We start from the raw sequence: 16,374 nt of genomic DNA, 5'->3' as shown, positions 1-16,374 counted from the left end.
ATCTTATTTAAGTTGATTTTTGGTTATTTACATTTTATAAACTTTGGAATATATAGTAAGCGGTTACACTGTACCACACATTCAGGTGAAACATCTTTCTTAAAGCAACATCTTTTTATTAATTATTTAAGCTTCATATGTTTTGTAAAAATTCTAGGAAGATGTTTAGATTTGAAGCAACTGAATAACTTATTGAAATAATTTTATTTTGAAATTCTTTGAGCATTATCTGGATGATAAACTAATAACTAATAACCTAACCTAACCCCTTCCACTGCCAATAACTGACTAAAATAATTGTGATTTTTCGCGATTCTATTAAATATATTTGTTTTATCAATATAAACAAATTTAATTTTTTTTTTGTCTAAAGCATCGGAAACTTTGACAATTAGCATTTTTTGTAGGGGTCACGGTTGTGTTTGAGTAACACGTGTATATGTGGAGCTAGGATTCGTCTCTAAACTCCCAGGTGGTCACCCATCCGGATGCTAGCTACGCCGGCCGATGATTGACACCCATTAGGGACTTCAGCCAATCACTGCGCCACACCAAGCCCCAACTGCATTCTTTTTGTTTTGTATTAAATTTGTATATTACATTTTATTTTGTATGCCAATTTGATTGTAAATAAACCGTGCACTATGGCTAACAGCATCTTGTGTAGGGGTCACGATTGGATCCGAGTAACAAGTGTGTATGTGGAGCTAGGATTCGTCACTAAACACCCAGGTGGTCACCCATCCGAATGCTAGCTACGCCGGCCGATGATTGACACCCATTAGAGACTTCAGCCAATCACCGCGCCACACCAAGCCCCAACTGTATACTTATTATTTTGTATTAGTTATTAATACATATTTATTATTTATATTATTATATTTCCTATTGCTATGTCAGGTATTGGCTTACGAATAGTGTTTCAACCATGCCAAAGGAAAATTACACATAGATACTTTAACGTAAATTATTACACAGGTAAAAGAGTATCCTTACCTACATCTATTATACACCAATATCAGGTTTATTTTTTTAACCTTATATATGTATTTAGTTAAATACGTAAATATTACAATTAGTTGCTTCTAATCTTGTGACACCATTTCTATAGGGCCTAACCACAGTTTTTCTCTGATTTCAACAAATTACTACAAGACTAGTTATTTGATTTAATTGCATAGAGTAATGGTCCAATATAATGTTATCATTCGTCCAAGTTAAACATTATGCTGTGATTAATTCATTATTAGGTATCTAAAATCTTTCAATGTGTATTAAACATATCACATGTTTATCTAACATGTTTTGTGATTATTTATACATTAGAGGCAATTTTTATTTTATTAATAGGGTAATATGATTTCTAAGTACATACCTGATTAATAAACGTCATCGACAAATTATTAAACACTGCCTACCGAATACTGTAGAAGTACTACACCTACTATTGGACCAAAATTAAATAAATAATTAAATATTAGTATCAACTGTTAGCAAAGTAGTATTCATGGTTTTTTTTCGTTGACAAACATTTTTTTTAATATAAGAAATTAAGAATATGGCAATTTACTGTTTAAAGTTTATATGAGCAGAATAGTTTAACAACATTTTTGGCGTTAGCACTACGCCCTCTCATAAAAACTAGGAATGCATATAACTCAAGAAGTTAAAGCCCTAATTTGGCAGAAGTATGTTACTTTTACGTCAATGTGGGATATTTTTTTCGAATTTAATATTTGTGGGTTTTTGTTATATCAATATATTTATTTTACTTTTTTTTCAACATCAAATTTAAATGCTCGCTATCGTCTATTACTTTTACAATTCATTTCAATTTTTTTTTCAATTTTTTAGAATTTAAGGGCAATTTTTAATTGTTTTTAGGACATTTTTGTGTGTTATTTTATCATTAACATCCTATCTTTACAGTTAACACTTATTAGTTATTTCTTTTACTTTCTATCATACTTTCGTTTTTAATATATTAATCACAGTTCATGTCAACTGTCAAAAATCTACAGATTATTCGACTTGATAACACTAAAAAGGATATCAGACTTTTTTCACTATTTGTTTGTTATTCTATCTCCCGGACCCACGAATTAATGTGAAAATAATGTGATCGTAATTAAGGTAATTTAAAAGTTTAAGCCATATTTTCATATTATCACATTAATATTAAAACAACTATTTGTGACCTTCAAAATTATTTATATGCCTCCATGCAGTCATCATTTAAAGCGTGAACATTGTCACTCCTGATGTACGATAGGTATTTTTAATTTGCACTCATTTTACTAGCATTTTTAAATATTATTTTAAACTTTTAATTATGTAATTATAATAATATATTACTATTTATATATATATATTTTTTAAATATTAAACGTAACAACATATTATATAGAGTTGGTTCTAACGCATGGGCCAAAGAGATAAACAAACAGTGGTCTGACATAGTAATACGTCATTATTATTTTAAGTACAGAAAATGTTAACTGACTACAATATAGTTACAACTTGTTCAACTTGATGACACTATTGAGAGGATGTCTACGCACTATTTGTTTGCTCTTTATGTCCCACGCGCAACAAAGCAAATTTATGTTTAGCAGAACCAACCATTATTAAAGTAACAATATATGGTTGGTTCTGTTAAACATACATTAATTGTTTTGTTGTGTGTGGAACAAAGAGAGCAAACAGTGCTCCGACATCCCCTACCAATCTTTTTATTCTATCCCATAACTCAAGGTTTTCAACCTATCACTAGGTAGTTTTTCAGCTGATTGTTCTAGTGCCCTTTGCAATTCAAGAACCTTTTCTACTTATTCGACATGACGACATTGTTAACCTAACTATTCTACCTCCACACTTCCTATTTTCCCTCCCTACAAGTCTCACTCACTCTCCCCTCCTCCCATCAACCTTTTCACCCTCAGTCTTTCTCCCTCCCATTTCTCTCTTTCTCTCTCTCTCTATTTTTTCCATCTCACTACCTCTCACTCTCTCCCACACACACAGTCTCTATAGTGCCTACAGGTCTATCGCACCTGATAATCGGTGAAAATATTTAAATATTACAAAAAAAAATTTAAAACAAAAAATAAAATAAATTTCATACCTGACCAATTTAATAATTTTATTGATAGCCGGAATAGCGTTATACCAGTAGTTGCAGAACAATTAAATTGAAAAGTTGGGGCAATACAAACCCTGATCATTTGACAATATTAAATAAATCTACTGAAAAATAAAAAGTACATACCACATGTTTTCTGTTATACAACTAAGTCTTTGAAACACTCACGTCAACACATTTCACACTGCGTAATATGACATTGTATTGAAAATTGGCAAATTTTCACAGACGAATACCATCTCTGAAAAAATAGCAGCCTATATAGTATAATGTTCAACAATATACGTATGAGCTATTTGTTATTATAAATTACAGATATTATGTAGCTAAAATAATATCTATGTGTTTTAGCTTTTATCTTACCTATATTTGTTATTATGTGTTAATTCGTGTCTTTTATTCAAGAACGTAAAGTTTTATATTTTACAATAGTCATATTTCTTCACTAGGCACGGCAAGTTAGTTATCTACTAGAACTCTGTTACTGTTTCATTTTTATTTTAATAATAGTATAATACACAGGGACTAGTTATCATTACTGATTAGCAAGTGTGTTTATTTTATTTCAATATTTTATAAATATCGTTCAAATCAATTATTTTTATTATTAATTAATTTATGATATATTAATTCCTGAAATATTATATTTAAGAAAATAAATAATTATTGCAATAAATTAGAGTTAGATAATATGTTATGTGAGTACCTATATGTAAAAAATAATTTAGTATAATAATAACTGCAAGCCTGGGCTAGTTCATGAACATTTTTAACTGAGTTAAGTTAAGTCGATATGAATCATTTCAAAAGTTTTAAGTTAATAGTTCTCCTAATTTTATTTTTAATTCAGTTAAGTTAACATTGATCTGGAAACTTACAACTAACCTACTTTTTTTATGTACATAAATAGCCAGTTTTCTGGTTTTAAAATAATAAAAAGTAAATTTTGATATAATACGTAAATAATAATTCAAATAATAATTTCATCAATAATAATAATTTTTACTACATTTATTATTTTATATTTTAAAAACAAACTACGCAACTAGGACTTGATTAAAAGTAACTCATTATTTAATAAATGTTTAGCAATAAAAATCAGTTAAGTTAAAAATGTTAAGATATTGAAAATTATATTTTTAAAAAGCTGGTACGTGGAGGTCGCTCTGCTGTACATTAGGTTACAATTGGGTCACTGTAATGGGTGGTGTTAAGTTTGAATTCAACGATAAAAAATCATTGTATACGAAAAACGATTCTGAGCGAAGAGGGTCGGTCAGACTAATAATTTAGTATATTCGATGATATTATTGTAATTAAAGTAATTTATTTTTCTAGTAAGTATTAGTAATACACGCAGTAGATTATATTCATTAAAAAAAAAGTAATATAAAAGAAAAAATATTTAAGAAAAAAAAAATCGTACCTATGTATTTTAAATATTTTTAAACTAATATTATATGTATCTACCTGGAGAATTTTATTGAATTTTCAGCTTTTTAATCAACAAATACAATTTTATTAACATTTTATTAACCTCCTGAAGAAAAAAACTAAATAAACTAAAAGAATTCAAAAATGAAATTGTTTGTAAACTGCTCGAAATATTTTGCACATTTTAGTGGCTTTTAATTATTTTGTCAAAATTCAAAATTCAAATTCTTATAAAAATTTGTTGTCAAGATTGCATGGTTTATAGAAAACGCCGTTATAAGTATTCAGTAAAAATTTCATGTATAAATAATGTTTTTTTTTTTTTTGAAAGTTACATCAAAAACCAAAATCGATTTTGTCGAAAACCAGGTTTCCGTAAAAATTCGCTTTTTTCCTTAATTTTTTTGTTCGTTTTTCCTGCCGCTTTTGAAAACTATTGAGAATTTTTTACCATTGACCCCTCGAAGTACCGATACTATTCTCATTTCTACCAGAAAAGATGCTTGTTGAAGAAAATCTAACCACTTTTACTCTCCAAAATTAATGTGATGACAGAAACAAAAAAAATAAAAAAACAAATTGTAAAATCAATACATTCATCGCTCCGCTAGGAATCTGAAAGAAGTTAAAAAGTTAAAATTGACATAACTTTAATTTTTTAACTCGTATACTTCCAGGTTTGAATAACTACAAAATTTTAGAATATTTGAACGCCTGTGTCTATTATATCATTACTATTTATTATATTATATAAAGACTATATATTATACTAGTGTCTAGTATAAAAGTATATTTTTCATAATCACTCGTACGGGGTGATTACTTTTTAGGATAGTGAGTTTAAAACTCTGTGAACATTTTTGTTTTTTGGATATACCAAAATATAATGTAATATTAATATATTATAATAGAATAATGAAATATATATAGCACTAAATTAATAGTGTCCTGTAACAGCTAACTTTGGATTTAAAAAAATTTACAAGTTCTAAATTAAAATTGTCTTATGAGTAATCACTTATAACGGGTATTTCTGAATTAAACCATATAATGTATGTCTATTTCAAGTACTTTAAAATAGGTTATAACTTATAATTATAAAATTACCCTAATATCAGTTAGCAGAAAAACGACGACGACGAGCGGAGTTTCTATATTATTTGATCTTTCGTATTTTATGCATTTGCTCTCAGAAATAAAATAATATGTGTGTACATAGGGGTAGCATATTGTTCATGAAATTAAATTTTTATTTAAAAAATAAATTTAAGCACCAAAAAAGTATGAAACCAATATTAATTACTTTAAACATCGACGCTTTCGGGCTTCGGCAGAATTCCTGATATTGTGTGTGCACTGCGGAATAAATCAGTTATACGACTGAACTTAAGTCTGAAAATATTCAGATTTATTATGAAAAAAAAACCGTACGGATCGCTTCATGTTTCTTGTTCATGTCTGCAGCTTTGCTAACTGAAATTTTAGATCGATTGCGACTTTGCAACTACTTCGACAAACGCCACGGATTGCATTATAATTTATACTACGTCAATATGATAAAACCATAGATACATAGTATATTAGAAAATTGTATATCAAGGAGGTCTGTGCTTGAGATTTGCTCATTAAGATAATGAAATGAGGTATAACAATAACCAAAATAGTTTATAATTTTAAAATTTAAATTACAACAATATATAAAGTACCAATTATTTTAATAATTAATTAAGGTAGTGTTTAAATATTCGAAGCACAAGCATTTTTTTTATGAGTTATTAAATAAAAATCTTATTGTAAATAAATGTGAGTACTTACTTTTTAGACTTAACATAAAGGTGATCAGTGCCTAATGCATCACATTTACCGTATACCGACTATACCAACTATTGTTTGTAAAATTCCAATAAAATCTTTTCTCTGAATACTGTCGAGCACGAAATTAATAATTAATATTTTATATATTAATTTTGAGTGCATTGGTTAGGTATATTTTAAGCTATTCGAGAATATTTTATATTTTAAATGTCCTTATTTAATTTCCGATAGACATTCAATTATCAGCAGAGCGACTTTCCCAGCTTTATAAAATAATTTGATGAACGACGGCGTCACTTTAATTCGTGGTTCGACCACAAGCAGACGGCATAGTAATATTCGCATATTACTCAACATTTATATAAACTAAAAATAAAAATTATTGAATTTTGCAGGACATAAGAACTTCCGTGTACTGTACTACTGTAGTATTACTAGTATGTACCTACAGCACTATTTATATCTATTTAATTGTATAAATATGTTATTATTCTGCGACCTGGATATGCCGTCGTCGTTTGTACTACAAGCGTATTTTTTTGTGTTACGCGCTCGGGGAAAAAAATATGCCCCTACTTTACCTGGGTAGCAAATTGTCTGTGAAAATAAATTTTAATTTTGAGACTAAAAAGTAAAATATGTAAGCCCCAAAATTATAGGTAATCAAACTTACGTATACATCGACTCTTCGGGAAATATATAGCTGCAAGGTAGCTTGAGTGTAGACGCCATATCGATGAACTTCTTCCTTCATCTAAATCCGAATTGAAAAAATCGAGATTTTTTATAAAAATTACTTGAGTAGAATGAAATATGTTAGCAAACGTTTATTGTTGCCATACACATTTCTTTTTTGTTCAATGAAATTATTAGAATTGCGAATCGTCTCCGGTGAGTGACGACAGTCGGCTTTTGCCATAGATGATAGATATTGTAATATAATATGTTGTCATCAGTTTTCGAGTTTTTGACTTCTTTGGATTACACGATACATTTTTATTTCAAATTCCGCAACAGAATATTATTGGTAGTGTTTAAATCAATACAATGCAGAACGCGGCACTCGGACTAGGTATAGGCCATAGGGCATTTAGATTTTTAGATACACTACTGTCGTGAGTCCATTTTTTTGTCCGGCATCTCACAATATTGTTTTTAGTCTTAACGGATAAACTATTACTTAATATAAAACTCTAGAAGTGTCAAGACATGAAAAAAATTCAAAATTAGGCTTTGAAATTTACAGAAGTAATAAAAAAATGGATACTTTAATCGTGAATATAATATTCTCTCTAGACTCGGCATTAATATGTTATCAAACAATATTATTCGATAATGGTGTGCAGTATTTGCTAAAAAATTGTGTATTATATTATACTACTACACTATAGTGTAATAAATAATGTAATATATATACAGCCGTGTAGGTACGTAACTAAGGCTCTCACATAAAGGTAAGTGACGGGGGAAAAAACCTTATGGCCAAGGTTCGGGACCTTTTTTTTTTGCGAGACTTTTTTGCATACTTTTTTTATTTATTGCGAAATGTAGCAGAGTGCGAAATAAATTCATACCAATTCTAAAATTTGAATGTGCATAATTTGCATAGTTTATATATATTTTGCCGGAAACCGCTTATTTTTACGTTATTGTGCTTAATTTGCATATTTTAGAAAAATTTTCGAAATTTCAACTTCACAAATTTCACCCGATCTAAAAAAGAAAATAGTAATGCAGCTTACTCGCAGTCTTAAGTACCTATTTGCTTCTCCCTGTTCAATTTCTCTTAAAAGAAACCATAAAATAGGAATAGCAACGTCCTCCTCGTCGGACGACATTTTGATGACTACTTGATATATTTTTATTTGACTAACTATGTTTTATCTAGTGAGCGACAACAATGCTTTATTATGACTAAAGCAAAATGACTAAATATGACTTACATTTCTTCAGTCAATTTTGCTTTACTAGTGTGCGGTCACCCTAAGGGTTAGGTTAGTTACTGAGAGTGAGCTAAAGTTTTGAAATTTGCATGTTGTATTTATCAATTTTTTAACAGTCTAGTATATTTGGTGAAAATAATGTAAATGTTCTTTCCTTACAAGTGTTACAACACCAGAACTTAGTTTTAAAAAAAAACATTCGAAATCACTCTAAATATTCTAGAATTGTGGATAGAATGTTTAAAAAAAAATGATAAATAGATACACGCCATACATAAATCAAAACTTTGGCTCACTCTCAGTAAGTCAATTTTCAAGATTCAAAAAAACTTTATAAGTCAAAGTTGATTGAAAAAGAATAAAGTAATTAGAATTTAAACTCAAAAAGGAGGTTCACAATTTAAAAAAATTATTATGCCCTGCCAGTGTGGAATTTTTTTTTAAATTTAATTTTTCAAAAATAAGTATGTAATATGTATCATATTCTTATATTTACCCCTTTTCGTAGTAAAATAATCCAAATGAAATTCAAGGCATGCGTTCAAAATTTTAAGGGCTACCTATGTATCGTTGAAACCATTGAATATAAATGTATAGGTAGGTACCTACATTGTACAATAATATTACAAATTATTATATATTTGTTTATTATAAACAATTATTAGTAATGACTTATGAGTTATTATACTACAATATTAACAAGGTGTAATGAATAAGTAAAACAAGAAATGGAATGATTTTGAAAATGAAAAAAAAACATTTTCTTTAAATAAAATTGTACAGTCTCAAATATAAATACATACTTTCATTTAAATACATTTTTCTTAAAATTATTATTTAAATAGTGTCATCAACATTTTTTTTTACTAAATTATCTTCACTGTAAACAAGCCAATTTTTCCGATCACTGTTGTGTAAATTAATTAATGGTTTTTTTATTATGTAGAACCATAATATACCTAAAATAGTAGAGATAATTATCTCGGCGTAGAATCCATCAATTATAGTACTGCATTTTCCACCTGCTGCTCGACAAGACTAGAATCATAAATGTATGCATTTATATAATTTTCAAACTAAATATTTTTAGAGTATTTATTAAAATATTGTTTTAAAGAAAAATTAAATAGTGTACAGAAACAGTTTAAAATAATTCAAATTTTATACAACTATGACTGACTGATAACTGATACCATTTCATAGTTTATTTAAAATATTAATCTTAATTTTTAGTTTCTGAGATTTGTTTTGGAAATTGAGAATAATTACTATTACATTTAAATAAAATTCGAATTCAACACAAACTGATGAACACTTTATCATTAATTACTTTGATCAATGAAGAAGCCGCACAATAGTTTTGAGAGTTGGTTGTACACTGTTTGAAGGTAAGAACGTCAACCAACCAAAGTGAACCCGTCTTTGTTATAGCTAAGCTAACGTTTGCAAAAGTACTTAGCAATGTCATGTAAATTCCACCAAAATTCGGATCACTTACTTTAGATACAAACGACAGGTAAATTACGTACATAATGAATGAAAATATCTATAAGAATTAAATAAAATATTATATTATACATTAGGTAAGGAATTTTTATAATTTTCTGTTCAAAAACGCATTACCAATTAACTTAAAGACAATTTTTTTATTCAGTATTTTATACAATTTGTGAATTTGTAGAATGTCGACCAAAATATAACATTGGTAGGTACATCGATACAATAAAATAAAATAATTCAATGATGAAATTATATAAATATGAACGTGATTTACTTGATGTGTTATATAGGTTAATCCCAAAATGGTGTAAAAACTTGTTTGGACAATACCACCAGTTCTCAAAAGCGCTGGAGTATAATGCAACAACAACGAGAACGCTAAACCATGCAGCAATCTGAAATATTGGAACAGTTGAAATTGTTTTCGTTTTCAAAATTATTTTAATGTAAGTTGTACTTTCGAATTGTAATTAAATATCTGATTCGATATTTATAATATTAAGATTTATTCTGCACAAAAACTTTTTGAAAAGTTGAAACATTCATGATCATTTATTATGAATTATTATAAATCCAAAAGCGTATACTTTATAAATTTATATTTAAAATACCTGTATGGTATACACTGCATGTAGACATCCATCGATTTCATTGAATTTGTTGTTTTAGTCATAGCTATAGGAACTATCAATTTTACTAAAAACACCATTATGCCAATTATGACAATATTGTTTTCAGATACTCCTGCTTCCATAAATTCCATATTTGTCACTGTGTCGACAGTGGCGAATCCTAACTATGAATAACATAAGTCGTAAGTAGTCTATATAGAGTACCTATAGAACAATAATTAAGCAAATAAAAATGTAAGTTGTGTATATCACGTCTATAAACTTGATGATTGTTTGGATATTTATATTTATATTTTGTATGTTCTTACTTCAAAGTTATAGCAATAGTTAAGTTTAGTAGAAGTTATTATAGGTAGTTAATAAAGTATTAAGTTTTAAGTGAAATAATTACATAAATATAGAATAAGACTTAATTTTATAAAATGAAGACATTTTGGAAGGAACCATATTTTTTCAAAAAAGTTACGTCAAAACCACCAAACCAATAAACACCTTAATTCACTTGTATGTAATTTGTAACTGAATACGTATTGAATACAAAAGTACACAGTCTGTGTAACACAGACATATTGAGTCGAAAATCTAAAGTTCTAAATAATATATGTATCTATATAAATAGATGATATAATCAATATGTGTAGTAAATGTATTGATAATAATACTTATTATTTCATTTGAACGATCAGATTTGTACCAGAGCACTAAATAATCAAAATTGTTCACAAAACAATGTGACATATTTTCCTTAAAAGCGCAAAATGTTTTCGCTTACAACTTAGAGGTAGACCAAAGTATAATATTCTCCCATAAATAAGCCAATTGTTAAAAAATCAAAAACTACAATGAAAATAATTATTATTAACGACTACAAATCTATTTCAATTTGATTTACCAAAATAAAAAGATTTAGATAGATACAATTGTACACGAGCAGTGATATACGCAGGGATAGGATTCTAAGATTTTAACCCCCCCCCCTCCTGGAATTTCTTCGTTCTACAAAAAAATTTTATTTACTACCCATAATCAATACACACATAGTAGATTAATTGTAAGTTATTTTAAATAATTATAAAATAAATTGTAAAATGGTAAGTAACATCAATAACCATTGTTTCGGTTTTTTTCGGCTGATTAAGAACATTGTTAAACGTCAACCACAATCGTCATATCATGTACACATCATTGATTATGACTACTAGGCTTGAAGAGGTTCTGTAGACGGCCAGCCGCCAGGTTATAGACCTATACTGTAAATGTTAACTAAATTCGAGACTTATTCTATAATTCACTTCAACCAATTACACAAAAACTGTTTAGCAAAAAATAACGTTAATGGGGATGAACCACAGGTTATTATATTAGCAATTAATATTAGCTGGTAAAATCCTAACTGAACTAAAATCTTGCTTTCGCTACTGTTTATTATTATTATTGGAAATAAATATCTGATAATATATTAATTAATATTCTTCGCTTACTTTTGCAGTTAGAAATATCACGCCTAGTATTTTAACGTTTGGCAACTTTATTATATCCCAAAGTAACTTGTACGTGTTTAATACGCCCAGACCTTTTTGTTCAGCTGACGGTTGGATTTCGCTTTTGAACTTGGACACACATGCCGCTGCTACAATGTAGACGATTCCCCAAAAATATAAATACCCTGTTTGAAAAATCCAACTAATAGATTTGTATACATATATTTATATATATGTGTGTTATATTATTATAATATAGTATAATAATATACAATATACATATTGTACATTTAACCACACACATACACACCTACTTAATATACAACTGTGCGCAAAAAAGCATGCAACAACATTATACCAGGTATAATATTTACCTATAGTGCAAGTAGTCGATAGGCTTACCTTTTAAAGTGATAATACCACCAGATTCATGATAAAAACGCAGCCATTTGTTGCAAAACGTTTCTGATCCGAGTAACAATAGAACTGCATATCCTAAGAACGATCCCAATGAATTACCAATCGCGTTGCACATTGACGAGTAGTGTATGTTATGCCTAAACAAATTACGTTACTTACGTTGTTAGTAGGTATTATCAGTTTTCTGTTATTGTTTTTTGTGTCATAGAAGTTTAGGATTGTTAAGAATTTCTACTTAATACAATTGTTTATAATTTTATAAATATACACTATAATATACAATATTATATATCAAACTTTTGTAGCATAGAGCATGCCCATCCGTCAACTACAATATCCTGAGTAGCAGCCAAGCAATTTATGATTAACCAAACGACAGTCAGCGGAATGACGTTTGAATCCTCGGTACTCGACAACCAGCCATTGATATAAAAACTACACACCAGTAGACAAGTGCCTAAAACATAAAATTATAATAAATACTATTTAGGGATTTTAACCGACCGTTTTTAAGGAGAGCAATATATTATATAATATATTCAATTTTCTATGTGCTTGTCATGTAAATGTGTGCGTACCTAGTTATAGTATGGTCATTACTGCATAAGCGGAAATGGAAAGTTCCGAAAAAATAGAGTGTTTTATAGTGGTATGAGATTAAAGTCTCCAAGGCTCACATTGATGTTACAGTCACACTTAAAAATTCTTAACATTTGAAATTTAAAAATCTTTTTCTTGGGTAAGAGTTCAATTTAAAAAAAGTAAAGCAGTTATTTTTATGTGGTCTTTATGGCTAATTTAAACATGTTTTCGGAAATTATATCCAATTATTAGAATAATTAGTACAATTGGGTTAAAATAGGTTTATTTTTATAAGAAGCACAGTTGAGATCGAATCCCTTTCAACTGTAAACATTTCAGTGTTTTCTAGTCACTACTCATATATTTATCAAATCCAATATGAAGGTACACGTATACTTATAATACATATTTAATTAATAAGTTAATATAATATACATTATGGTCAGTAATAGTATTAGCCATTTAGGATGGACCTTATCCGTAAATACTTCGTATATATGTGGATAGTGTAATAGAATTATTCCGACACCTATAAAATCCGAATTATTTTTTTATATCTTTCATTAGGTATTCATTTCAAAATTAAGTGTTAGGAAAAAAATGTTATTAAATGCTTTGAATACTATTAATTGTTATTGTACAGTTTATAAATATACTGAAATACATTATTCAATCTATAAACAATTTAAACTAATAAATCTAATAAATATTGAATAAAAAAAATCAAATAAAAAATATTTTTCTGGTTGTAAATCATTCTATTTTTTAAATAATGAAAAAGCATTATATATAGCATTTAATTGCGTAGTCGTAAACTTGTGGGTACGGTATTTTACTCTAGTTCATTAAATAGTCTTGTTGTTATAGTATACAGTTTTTTGTATATTATATAAATTTAAATTTATGAACTATAGTAGTACTTTGGTAATAACATATCGATTACCATTATTTTTTTAATGATCAAGAGTCAATACTTTTAATGTGGCCTGAAAGACGTTTTATTGTACATATATTAATATATTATATGGTACATACATAGAAGCATTAAACACTAAAATGGCCTAATTCTTTAATCTGTTGAATGTAATATGTATTTCGTAGAAATCAGTTAGATGAAAAATTGACAGCAGTTGATTGATTTTAACATAAAAATTAAATCTTAATTAGAAATGATATTATAATTTCGAGTGTGATGTTCTGTAAACATAATCATATCATTATTGAAAAATGAAAATCCAAAAAATTGATATATTTGATCAATACTTCAAAGCGTACCATATGTATTCAATATTTAAGTGTTAACTGTTTAGTTTACTTTAAGTTACCAAGCAGTATGTGTACAGGAACGAGCCACATTTTTCGCCTTCCCACTGATGGACAATAAATTGAGTCAACTAACGGAGCCCATAAAATTTTGAAAGTAAACGGCCACGTGCTCACACTAAATATCGCCTACGAAACGAAGTAACATTACATTATAAACAATCCATCAATCGATATCATATTATTATAAATTACTAGAACTCCTACGTTGGATATTCGACATTTTGTATACTTTACCTGATCATAGTACGAAAACTGTTTAGATTTTAATAAAATCGGAAATGCATCACTGAATCCCAATGGTACACCTTGCAGTATATATAAAAACAAGAGTTTTACTAAGTTCCACCTGTCACCGTTTAAGTTATGAACTTTGGTGATTGTTTTGCAGTTGTCTGAATTGTTCTCTAACCTTTGAATTGGAACAAGGTTTATAGTGCTTACAGTAATATTTTGATCATCCATCATCACTCGCATTAATGACCTAAGAAATTAAATACTATGAATATCGTTTATAACATAACAATTTATATAAATACCATTAAATAACTAGGTATCCGCACTACCGGTCTTTAAAATTATATCAAATCGAATAGTAATTTTATAGAACTGTTGGTCTAGTAAAACTTTTCCTCCTCGTAAAATAACAATTGATATGACTCGAGGCAGACATACCATGTTTTGAACTATTATATAATATTTTATGCTATTATCTTTATAAAATGTACACTGATTAACACACTAGTTAATTGGTCATTTAGGATACCAAACTGTGATGCACGACATCGTTGTGTTATTAGTACAAACAATATTCACGGTACAATGCCACAATGTGTATTTATAAACTCATCAGCAGTGTATTATATATTTATATGACACTTATAATTATTATTGGTGATAACAGTTTTAATCGGTGACCAAATAATGATTTTAACGATCTATAGTGACGCATCACCGTTAAATGTGTAATTGCGATTTGCGAATACTGCCTTCGTGCGGTTTTATTATAAAAATTAAAAACAGATATCTGCCGGATATCATGGTCGTGTTTGGTAATTTTTTTGGCAGTAAGTTGGAGATTATGTGGGTGATTGGATGATCAAACATTATTATGAATAAACCAAAAATAAATATTAATGGGAATGTTAAAAACTTCAAATCCGAAATACCGCATAATATAATATACCAATACTCATAACACCGTGTCACCTTGATCTTGAATACGACCGCAGTCAACCGTCAACGTTTCAATGTTTCAAGAACAATTCCGCGTCTTGACTCTTGATCTATCCCCTCCCCCATTCCTCACGTTTCGTAAGTTCCGTTTACGTCTTAACAAGTTTAAATTCCCCGCCTTTATAATTATGGGTTCAATCTTCAACGTTTCACTTCGTTTCGGCAAGTGGATCGTTGAATTCGATGTTTTCGATATGTACTTATTATAATTGCATATTATCCCCTCGTGCTAACGAAAGTTCCATAACTGCGAATGTTTGAGATTCATCATAGTCGTTTTTTTTTATTTCATGTTAGGTTGTCAATTTTTTATTTTGTATCCGCACTACATTTTTAAATTCCATCATACAATTTTAAAGTTTATCGTCTATAGTCTATACTCTATAATCTATAATTTAATAGTCTATACTCTATCTTATCGATACAATAATTGTTATCTGGTATTGATCATCGTTAAATGTATAAATGTCATAAAATAGTTATATTAAGTGTACACGAGAGTATGTATACGTAAGTCGATTTTTCCGCGATGTCATTAGAAGTCACACGCGTTCAAAACTCACACTAAACAAATAACTATTTGTAGGTACCTACTTAATTAAATTATTTTTAATAACCCTTTTTGTATTACTTATTACTTTTATAAACAAAAAAAATGCTAATTAAAATGTATATTTTGAATGACCTTTTTTTGCTTTTTATGCTCTGGCCCGATAGATTTTAATTTCCTAATAATTGGCCCTCAAGTAACTTTGATTTGCCCATCCCTGCTATATATGATATTATTATCTGATCAAATTGTCACATCCATACACGTATATTATGGTTAATTTTATATTTTACTCAAATTAAACCTAGCACACAAC

At 28.4% G+C, this 16,374-nt stretch overlaps 1 protein-coding gene across 1 annotated transcript; it reads right to left on the bottom strand.

Annotated features, from left to right (window-relative positions):
• Positions 1-9,009: 9,009 nt before the first annotated feature.
• LOC111032847 (acetyl-coenzyme A transporter 1-like) lies at positions 9,010-15,038 on the bottom strand. Its single transcript, XM_022313313.1, has 10 exons — positions 14,812-15,038; positions 14,510-14,756; positions 14,275-14,401; positions 12,665-12,824; positions 12,350-12,504; positions 11,948-12,132; positions 10,446-10,630; positions 10,109-10,229; positions 9,665-9,880; positions 9,010-9,372 (listed from the first exon to the last, which is right to left on the bottom strand). The coding sequence occupies exons 2-10, from the start codon at positions 14,747-14,749 to the stop codon at positions 9,172-9,174; spliced, it is 1,590 nt and encodes a 529-aa protein (XP_022169005.1). The 5' UTR covers positions 14,750-14,756; positions 14,812-15,038; the 3' UTR covers positions 9,010-9,171.
• Between the last annotated feature and the right edge of the window lie 1,336 nt (positions 15,039-16,374).

The sequence above is a fragment of the Myzus persicae genome, unplaced genomic scaffold (assembly GCF_001856785.1).
Source record: "Myzus persicae strain clone G006 unplaced genomic scaffold, MPER_G0061.0, whole genome shotgun sequence".
Lineage (NCBI taxonomy): Eukaryota > Metazoa > Arthropoda > Insecta > Hemiptera > Aphididae > Myzus > Myzus persicae.
This window is presented reverse-complemented; position numbering and strand designations above follow the sequence as displayed.

Excerpts from the sequence above, each read along its gene's own strand:
- LOC111032847 (XM_022313313.1), bottom strand. The coding sequence starts at position 14,749 with ATGCGAGTGATGATGGATGATCAAAATATTACTGTAAGCACTATAAAC. Across the intron at positions 12,505-12,664 it reads GCATGCTCTATGCTACAAAA|GCATAACATACACTACTCGT; the intron begins GTTTGATATATA and ends TAATTTGTTTAG. Across the intron at positions 9,881-10,108 it reads TAACCTATATAACACATCAA|ATATTTTCATTCATTATGTA; the intron begins GTAAATCACGTT and ends TAATTCTTATAG.